Source organism: Crocodylus porosus, unplaced genomic scaffold, assembly GCF_001723895.1.
Source record: "Crocodylus porosus isolate Cpor-Errol unplaced genomic scaffold, CroPor_comp1, whole genome shotgun sequence".
Lineage (NCBI taxonomy): Eukaryota > Metazoa > Chordata > Crocodylia > Crocodylidae > Crocodylus > Crocodylus porosus.
In genome coordinates, this window is record NW_017728886.1 from 49679406 (window position 1) to 49689652 (window position 10247).

At 43.3% G+C, this 10247-nt stretch overlaps 1 protein-coding gene across 2 annotated transcripts in view; it reads left to right on the forward strand.

Annotated features, from left to right (window-relative positions):
- The first annotated feature begins 707 nt into the window (after window positions 1-707).
- LOC109309280 overlaps window positions 708-10247 on the forward strand; it is a 23251-nt gene continuing 13711 nt past the window's right edge. Inside the window, exons 1-2 of one of the 2 annotated variants that reach the window (XM_019533952.1) lie at window positions 708-1927; window positions 4050-4511. In XM_019533952.1, the coding sequence (XP_019389497.1) occupies window positions 4071-4511 (441 nt within the window). In that variant the 5' untranslated portion in view covers window positions 708-1927; window positions 4050-4070. The remainder of the gene's footprint in view (window positions 1928-4049; window positions 4512-10247) is intronic. The other variant, XM_019533956.1, reaches the window with a different exon arrangement.

Below are 10247 nucleotides of genomic sequence, written 5' to 3' on the forward strand. Positions count from 1 at the left end.
GAAGCAGCAGCAGGGCTGGGTGGACTGTGGCTTGGGAGTGAGGAGCAGACAGAGATGCAGACATAGAGACCCTGACAGATGCACAGACAGTGCCCAGCTGGTAAGTGGAGGGAAAGGGGCATGAGGCATGGGAGATCGAGACCCCCATGGTGAGGGAGGGAATGGGACAGGGGCAGGGGTGAATGGGGCACAGGGGGCAAGTCGTCCAGCAGTGCCAGGGAGGGGCATAGCTCTTCATAGCAGCGAACAACCCTATGGGAGACATAGGGGCATGTGCCCCCCACAGGGCAGAGGTGGGCTGCCTCTTGCAGGCTGGGGCTCTGCACCCTGCTGCCTTACCCCAGGAGCTCAGCCGCGTGACGCCATTGCCACCCACTGGGCGGGCAGCGTATGTGGGATGTACTGACCATGCGGCACATCCCCTGCCCACCCAGCAGCAGGAGACACACTGGGGTTGGACAGCTGAGCTCCTGGGGCAAAACAGAAGGGCGCAGAGCCCCAGCCCACAGCAGGCAGCCCACCTCTGTCCCACCAGGGGCACATGCTCCCATGCCTTCGCTGGGCTGTGCACTTCTGTGGGGAGCCGTGTCCCTCCCTGGCACCTCTGGATAACCAGCCCTAGCTGTGGGGCCCCATTCACCCCAGCCCCTGCTCCTGCCCTACTCCCTCCTGCACCACGGGGCCCTCGATCCTCCCCACTTATTAGCTGGGAAAATCCAGAGATCTGAGGGTTGGATCGGGAGATCATGAGTTGGAGTTATTTTGACTTTGAAATCCTGAGTCTTGCAAGGATTTTGCGACAGTTGTCATTACTGTGTTAAGCTGAAGAGGAGTCTTGTTTGGTTTTCATCAAAGATAATAAACTAAGCCAGCATACCAACTGAATGCTATAATTCAGCCTAGTTGTGGCCTATGTTGCAATTCTTGAGGTCTTGGCTCAAGTTTTAGACTTGTAATGGTTCTGGAACCAGGGGAACCAGCTTGTTACTTAAATGCTTGTATTACTCTTGGTTTCCCACATGACTTGGTCACACAGTCTACTTGTACTCTAAGAGGACAATGGAATCAGGCCCCATCTGTATTTTACTTTGTAAACTGTGTGTTGCCAGAGTCGTCACAGTGAGTAGGGAATTGCACTGTATTTTTAATTTTACACTTTTTCATAGGCTGTCTCATACACCCCCTTCTCACTTGTAAAAGTGCATGTACAAATGCTCTGTAAATGTGTGTGTAAGATTATTTTTCCCCCTAAAGTTCTAAGATCCATCCATGGTTTAGAGAAGTTATATTAAGGAGTGTGCGCCCAGCAGTAAATGACTCTGGCAACAGACTATTTACAAACTGAAATGCAAATGATTTTGCTGTCCTATGCCATATAATACAAGGAGAATATTAAGTTGGTGTATAATGCTTCCACTCTGATTTACAGACAATTTGTATTCAGGACAAATTGACAAACAGCAAACACGGCCCTCCAAGTCATGAAAGTGAATTTAGCAAAATCCCATGGTTTAGCAGAACCTGAAATACAACAGTTCTCCTTCCCTTTCATCTTGCTGTTCTGTTTTCTTCAATTAGATTTCCCCTCTAAAATCTTTGTTTTCTAACATTTGAAACAATAGAAATGAACCCATGGCCCTGTTGCTAGGTTTCAAGCTGGTTTTATGCTGTCAACTGAGTCACTATTTTCATTTTTGAATTCTGAATTAAGTCCTGAGGCAAAAAGGATCCTGTTTCTTAGCAGCACAGATGGGCAGATTATACATTCCAGCTCTTTTGTACAACAAAAGAATAAACAGCTCCTGGAATAAACATGTGCTGCAAGTTCATCTGTTTGCTTTGCTTCCCCGGGCCCCGTGCAGAGGAGGAGGCTGGCTATGTGATACAGCGTGTGAAGTTTGTCGGAAAGAACTGACTTGAGAGAGAGGTAAGCGATGTCCTTTAATCTTTTCTGTCAAATGCCTCTCTGGAGTTGCACTGTTGTTGTCACTGCCTGTATTCACCTGGGATTTAGGTACTTCTGTTTCTAAGACACAAAAGTCAAGTGTGCAGATGGTAATAGTATTGACAGGGTTAGCAAATGTGTGAACTTTTTCTTTTAGTGTTTATTGTAATCCCAGATTTTCCCCTTGGCCCACTTAAAGCTTGAAAAAGAGGCTTTAAAAACTCCCTGGCTGTAATACAAAGCCTGGAGAGTCCCTAAAAGGGAGGAGCACATTGGTAACCATTGCACAGTATTTATAAATCATTGAATAACTATGCCAGTTTCTCATCTTGAAACAAATTACCCACCACCTTCCCAAATAAGCAGCCATGTTGCAGACTTACTGCTTGAAGCTAGATGCTTCAGCTTTGTCTACTGGACAGAGAGCTGGTTATTTTGACTGTGTACTTGGGCCAGGGTTTGCTTCTGACTGAATAGGCTGTCACTTGTAAAGCATTATGCCTCTCTGAACAAATTAGTCTCTAAACCCATTTATAGATATTATGTTTTCCTAGGTATAATCCAGACTACATCAGTTGCTATATACACATGGGCATCTGTACTTGGAATTAAAATTGGCTCCAGTCTGAATTAATAATCCTCATTGAATGAGGATTAAAATGAGTACAGATTAGGGCAGTCTGAATTAAGCAATTTAAACTGTATTTATTTATTTACTTTGTTACACACACACACACACACACACACAGAGCATTGCTTTTAGGAAAAACAGTTTTTAAGAATTTAGCAGATAAGCATTGCAAATATCAGTCCTCACAAGGGACACTCATTTTGGGTTTTTGAAACACAAGAGAGGCTATCAGGCACAAAATAACACCTTTACAGAATCAAATGTGCCAACAACACCTCACAGTAACTAAGTATCATTATCCTGACTACCCCCAGCCCTGCCCAAGCACACAGGCTACTGGTCTGGAAGAAGGGGGAAAACTCCCTGGTCTCTGCCAATGGTCAACACTCAGGTCAATTCCTATGAACAGCACTTTAGACAACTTTCGGTACCTGTGCAGCAATGTAGCAGTGCTCAAACAGGTTTATTATCATCTCCTAATTATTTCCATCCCCAAATGCTAAGCATATAAGCCAACACAGAGATGCTGTGTATTGAGTCTATTAAGGGGCTGATGGTCAATAATAATCTATTAACCCTTAATTCAAATTGAAATTTGATGCAAACTGTGATATGAAGCAGTTAACATGTTTTAGAAAATGGTGAGCATATCTACAAATGGCCTAAGGTACCACCCTGCCCTGACCTCTGTCTGACTTCAGATTAATATGGCTAACTACCTCTCTCTATCCCCATTTTATATATCAGGAACCAAGGCACAGAAAGATCAAAGTCCTGACAAGCTGGCAAAAACAGGCAGATCCTGATGCCCTTAACTTTAAGGGGGCTCTTTAAGTGTTTACTTGTTCAGATCAGTTTGCAGATTGATGCCCTACCCCCCTTCCCCCCCACAAGGCAACACAGCTCTGGTGATGAATAGGATATAAGAAACTATTTTAACATTATAAAAGCCTATGTCTGTCTGTCTGTCTGTCCATAATGCTTTATTCGCACTCTGATTGACTGACGGAAACAGCCAATCGGAGTAATCTAAGCTTGGGGGGCACCACCATGATTCTGAAGCCACTCTGAGGACCGGACAGAGGGTGGGGGAGCCGAGGCTGCTGGCCTTGGCTCCCCCACCCCACTCTCTGCAAGAGGCAGACCAGCAGCAGCATGGGGCAGGAGGTGGTGGCCCTGCATCCCAGCCGCCCCTTCCCTCCACCTGCCCCCTGTCATTTTTGACGGACAATTGGCTAGTATCGAATAAAAACGAGTTGAAATCTATGCATAAGCAAGAAGATAAACTAAGTCACAGTTTTTAGCCCCTTAACCACAAGATCATCTTCCTCTCGTCCTAGCTGAGCCACACAATTATATTACTGTTCTAAATTAGGGTGCTAAGTAACAACCTTAAGTATGAGTACAGGCATTTGGTTATTTTAAATATAATAATGCTTTATCAACCTAAGTCAAAATAATTATTATCTTTAGCAGGTACCACGTGAAGCAGAAATGATGACCATTCTTCACAAAGGCAAACATCCCTTCTTCTCCTTTGATAGAAAAATCAAATTTACTGCAAGCCTGGATTTGGCCTTTGCACAGAATCAGAGTTTTAAGCAGCCTCCCAGAACCGGTTCAGATACATGGCAAAAGCAGCCTCCTGATTTTAGTTACAAGCTTTATCAAACTTCCCAACCACCACCTCAGGCACGTCAAAAAGAAAAAGAAGAACTGAAGAAGAGCAAGAGCTCAAAAGCTGGCACCATCCAGCAGCTATCTATGATATATTCTAGCCAGTTCCTCCCTCCTTTGGGAGGGAAGAAGAAATTGCCCATGTTTGTCACAAGGTTTCCCCAGGTGGGCTTATATGAAGCTGAGATAAGGTTTGTAAAGAATGGAAAGTATAAGACTGGCACATACCAGGATCCCAAACCCTATGACTTTAGGCAGGTAAGTTATGCGACTCCTAGCCCTTTTGAACCAACTTCTTCTCCTGCAGTCACCAGAAAATTCTGAATAACTACTTAGGCCACTAGATGTCACTCTTCAAAAAGCATTCAGTCACTAACTCTACTATAGCTGGACACAAGCTGTGAATTTGAAAAACTGTATTAGTCTTTGAACGGTTTCACTGAAACCCTAAAGGTTCATTGAGACCTCAGGCATTTTAAATCTGGCCTTTTAATTTAGCTGTTCATTTCAGCTCTTGGGCTTGGTGCAGTCTGTAGATGGCTAGAGAACTTTTGTTTTTGCATCAAAGAACAAAATTACAATTATGGACATGTTTAGTTCATGATCATCTTATTCATCCTTACCTTCCTTCTCTCTGCTTCCTAGCTCCAGTGCCTGTTCCCAAACAAATAAAGCCCACTTAGGTTGTCTGATATTTTAAGTAAAATTATTCATTCCTACATCTTTTTATTTGCTTTAACAGTACCCACTGAGATCAGTCTCATTGTGAGAGATGTTATATATAACAGATGGGAAGAGACAGTTTCTTCCCCGAAGATTTTACAGGTGAAATAGGCAAGGACAAGGGAGAGAGGGAGAGAGAAAATATTATCAGCCCATTTTGAAGACAAGGATCTGCCACACAAAGCCATTCTGATCCAAATACCAAATATCCTTGGGCCTGATCCAAATATCCTTAGAAAAGCTCCTATCAACTTCAATAGGATTAGGATTAGGTAGTAAATAACTCTTCCAGATTCTGAAAGACTATAACATCTACACAAAACTGCTATTGTCTAAGGAGCTGCCTAATTAGCTCTGCAGTAAATGTCTCGGTGTCTACACGTGCGGTCCTATTAGGCTGCAGGAAACTAATGAACTCCACAGCAGGGTAGTCCTTGTATTTACAAGGACTACCCTGCTGTGGAGTTTTTTCCGTTCAGCAGCACAGATCTACATGCTGACCCAGCTGGCTGGAGTATAAAGGTGCTTCAGTGTGTGGACTGCCTGCCATGCTAGCCCTGCACTCTTGTGCCCCAGCCAGCCCTTCCACATCATGTCGGAGCAGCCCTGGGCTGGCAGGCTGACTCTCCAGGGCCTTCTGCCAGCTGGGGATGCTCTGACCTGCCTCAGCATGCTGTAGTTCTGGGCACACATGTATATGTGGCATCGGGGAACAATAAACTATGGTGTGATAAACACTGGAGTTTATTGCTCCTCATTTAATAGGCATGTGTAGATGTGCCCACAGGTGAAGAGTTGGACCCAGATCTCATGAGTCAGGCATTAGTGCTAATTCCTCTGCTAATTCCTCTGCTAACCATTGGTGCTAATTCCTCTGCTAACCATGTTCCATACGTTATTGATTTATTGGCAAATAGAACAAGTTAACGTTCTCGTTCTCAATTTCATTAAAACAGTTTACCAGAAATAATTAAATAGGAATAAGAAAATTTTATAAAGGTATAACATTAGAACACAACTGCAGCAATTACTCATCTCACTATCTGGAGTTCTCATATCTATTAGTATTATTATTTATATAGAGCCATTCAAGCACATGGTTTGTTACAGAGAAGTAAAGAGTTTTTCTCCGTGCCAAGTATAATTGTAAGCTTTGGGACACATGCCTTTACTAAAACAACCATTACCTGAATCGGTGTGCCCATTTTTTCCCCCTCAGACCTGAAGAAGAATGCACTACATTCAAAAGCTTAAGTCCATCTCAACCATGCAGTTGATTCAACAAAAGATATTGCCCACAAAAATCCTTGCCTCTCACATTCGTGGAATCTCAATTGTTGGGTATAAAGAACTAGATGCAATGAAATGACTTCAGTAACCACTCTGCTGCTGCTGTTGAGATTGGTATTAGTTTCTTACTGTAAGTTCTTCTTTGTAGTGGGGTTAGAGTGTTGTTATAGCCATGATGTACAAGATGTGAGGGGCTCTTAGCGATATTTTTTATTTTCATTATTCCTCAGAAGATCTGAGGAAGGTCTCTTCATGTCCCAAAACTTGGCTAACTTCTCTATATGCTTGGTTCAGTAAAAGTTCTTCATTCGAATTCTAGATTCTTTGAATGTTTCTATGGTCTTTGGTTAAATCCATGGGTGAAATATGTTTAACTCAGACCAATGAGCCATACTACTTCTTTTAGAGTGGCTTCAAGATTTTAACTCCAAATGCATAGCGGAGATTTTTGAAAGGGTTGAAAAATTAGGTTTAGAGTTTCCTTTAGCTGAATTTTATTTGCTTGAAATAGGCCACAGTGTTTTTAAAAGTCTGTTTTGCTTGCATAATAGAAATGTATCACATTTACTCCATTGTTTTCCTGGAAGATTTGTGGATGACCATAGAATTAGTAGGTTTGACATTAAAATTGCTGAAGAAGAGGAATTGTTTTAAGTGAAGTGCTTTTTATTCAGATTTGTTATATGGGGCTAATAATTTGGTTTTGTAACATCTATTGAACTCAGATGCCCTAGAAGTGGCTAAAAAAAAGCATAGCTGATTAAGGCACTATTTCATTCAACTGAAACCTTTCCAAAGCTTCATGTCTTCAGTCCTCTGGGTCTTTCAAAGAAACTGCCAGGAAAAAAAAAAGAAAGTGGTGGGAGGAGAGGGACAATACACACTTTTCCTGCTGTTTTAAAGTGAAATATCTACTTTAAAAAGTCCTCATCTTTGATTCTCATTCTGTACCTACAAATTTAAACCTTAGTGCCTGTTTAAAAACGAAACAAGAAAAAACAAAAAACAAGTACCCCATGTCATCTTTGCATACCGCCTTTGCATGGAACATGATGCCTTTTTCCTATTTCCTTCTGGCAGACCTATAACAAAGATCTAAGTTCCTTTGCCAAACTGCTTTCACCAGAATTCAGCTTCCTTGTTGTTTTGAGTTCACTTTGTTTAAATTGAAAATACAGTCTGTTACCTGATAAAGGAAAATTACCTAACTGAATCCTGTCTCAAGGAAATTCCCCCTCTTTTCAAAGCTGTTGGTTTAAGGGTGTAAGCAGATAAGGTTCTTTCTGATATCTTTCATTAAACAAACTAAAATAGCTGGAAAAATATCTTTCCAAAGAATAATTGTTCTGGGGCTGTTTACTAGACTAGGGTAGCAATTGGCTTTTCCATTGCACATGCATTCAAAATGTCTTTAAGTTTCCCGATATTCACTTGAGCAGAACCAAATCTTTTTTTTTTTTGTGACAAAAGCAGATAGAGACACTTGCCTACCTCAGAATAACCAAGAGCTTTCTGAGTAGAACATATACCTGGGATGTGGGAGACTCACATTCAAGTTTCTTGTTGAGTTCAGAAATTTAATTTTGTTAAATCTTGTAAGTACATAGCTATTGAACTCCACTCATTTGGGAAATTGGCACTTTCTGTCAAAATATTTAATTGGAAAATTTCTGACCATCTCTAGTGCTAAGAGCTAGGTACTCTCACCATCTATGGAATCCAGCATCAGGTCTGACTAAACAAGAGTACCACTTAAAAACTGCAAGGAACACAGTATTCAGTTGCCTAATGGCTAAATTTTATCATGCCACCAGAGAGTCAGTTAATCAGCAGACTGAAATTACCTTAATCTCACAAACCCTAAAAGATTCCCTTGTACAGGGATATAAGTTTGGTAGACAGTTAATAAGGGCTTCACTATAAATGGAAATTTACTGGAACAGTTTTGCTATTACTCTTTCATCCTTAAGATTTACTGCCTCAGCCAGCCACGCCGCAGCATGTGGAGCTTGGTCAGAGCGTCCCTGAGCTGGCAGGCTGACCCCTGGGTCCCCTGCCAGTCTGGGCTTCTCTGACTGGGCTCCACATGCTGCACACTAATAAAGTCCAGAGCAATATGCTCTGAAGTATTTTTGCTCTTGAATGCATGTTCAAATGGAGCACCCCTAATAAACTTATAGATGGCCATCAGATGAACCCTGAGCCTGTGCTTTTCCAGGTTAAAGAGCCCCATAGCTATCAGCCTGTTGTTGTAAGGTCTGTTTTCCTGACCTCTGATCATGTGGCTCTTCTCTGGACTCTCTCAAGCTTCTTCACATCCTTTTTGAATTGTGGGACCCAAAACTGGACACAGTACTCCAGCTGTGGCCTCACCAAGGCCAAGTGCAAGGGGAGAATGAAGTCCTGGGATTTGCTTGAGAAGCATCTATGGATGCACGCCAGCATTTTGCTTGCTTTGCCTGCATTACTCTAAACTGTGCATCAGTAAAATTTGCCTATTATTGAATGGAAGAAATTGTGGTTGGCCTGAGGGTTTAGGTCTACCTGGAACAAGGGGAATGATGTCCCAGGATTTGCTTGAGAAGCAAAAATGGATGAAAGCCAGTGTTTTGATTGCTTTACTAGCCACAGCATCGCATTGAAGGCTCATGTTCATCTTTTGGCCAATGATGACCCCCAAGTCTCTTTCTTCCATAGTGCTAGCCAGCGTAGCACTACGGAGCCTATAAGGATGCTGCAGGTTTTTCCTCCCAAGGTGGAGAACCTTGCATTTTTCAGTGTTAAACGCCATCAGGCTCTCATCTGCCCATTTGCTGAGCCTGTCTAGGTCAGCCTGGATCACCCTCCTGTCTTCAGATGTGGATGCTTTGCCCCTAAGTTTGATGTCATTGGCGAACTTGGCCAGTCAGCTTCTGACTCCAATGTCCCCGTCATTAATGAAGATGTTGAACAAAATGGGTTCAAGGACAGAGCCGTGGGGGACCCCACTGGTCACAGGGCACCATAACAATTGACTTCTGTCAATTACCACCCTCTGGGTCTGACCAGAGCCAATTTCCCAGCCAGCAGATCGTGGTGAACCCAAGGCCACAATTGGCCAGTTTCGCCAAGAGGGGATACCAGATTAAAGGCTTTTTTGAAGTCAAGATATGACATCAATCTCTTCTCCCTTGTCCAGGTGATAGGTCACCTGGTCATAAAAGGAAATGAGATTGGTCAAGCAAGACCTACCCATAACAAACCCATGCTGGCTATCCCTCAGGATGTTGGCGTTGGCTAGTCCATTAAGGATGACCTCTTTAATAAGCTTTTCTAAGACCTTCCCTGGGATAGAGGTCAGGCTGATGGGCCCGTAGTTTGCTGGATCCACTTTCCTCTCTTTCTTGAAGATAGGTACCACATTGGCCTTCTTCCAGTGTTTGGGCACTACACCAGAGTGCCAGGATTTCTCAAAGATCTGTGCCAGGGGCTGGGCTATGATGTTCACCAGCTCCTTGAGGTGTAGATTGTCAGCGCCAGCTGACTTGAGAGGCTGGATACCTTCAAGATGTTCCTTCACAAGGTCAGCATTGATGGAGGTCAGAGGATCTCCCTCACCTGGACCTTCCTGTCCTGTAGTGAGCATGGGCATCCCATGGGAGTGATGAAAGACCAACGCAAAGTATTTAATAGGTTGGCTTTTTCCTGGGAGTTAGTTGTCCCATCTGGTTTAGCAGGGTTCCAATGTTTCTGTTGCTTTTCCTCTGGCTCCCCACATATCTGAAAAAGGACTTTTCATTGTCCTTGATACTCGAAGCTAGTTGGAGTTCAGTTGCAGCCTTGGCTTTCCCAGTTTGCTCGCTGCAGGACTGGACCACTGCAGTATATTCCTCCTTGGAGGTGAATCCCATCCTCCATCCTTTGTAGGCCTTTCTTTTTAGCCTTAGGAGGCCTGCTAGATCCCTGGAGAGCCAGGGGGGCTGCTGTGCCCTCTTGCTGCCT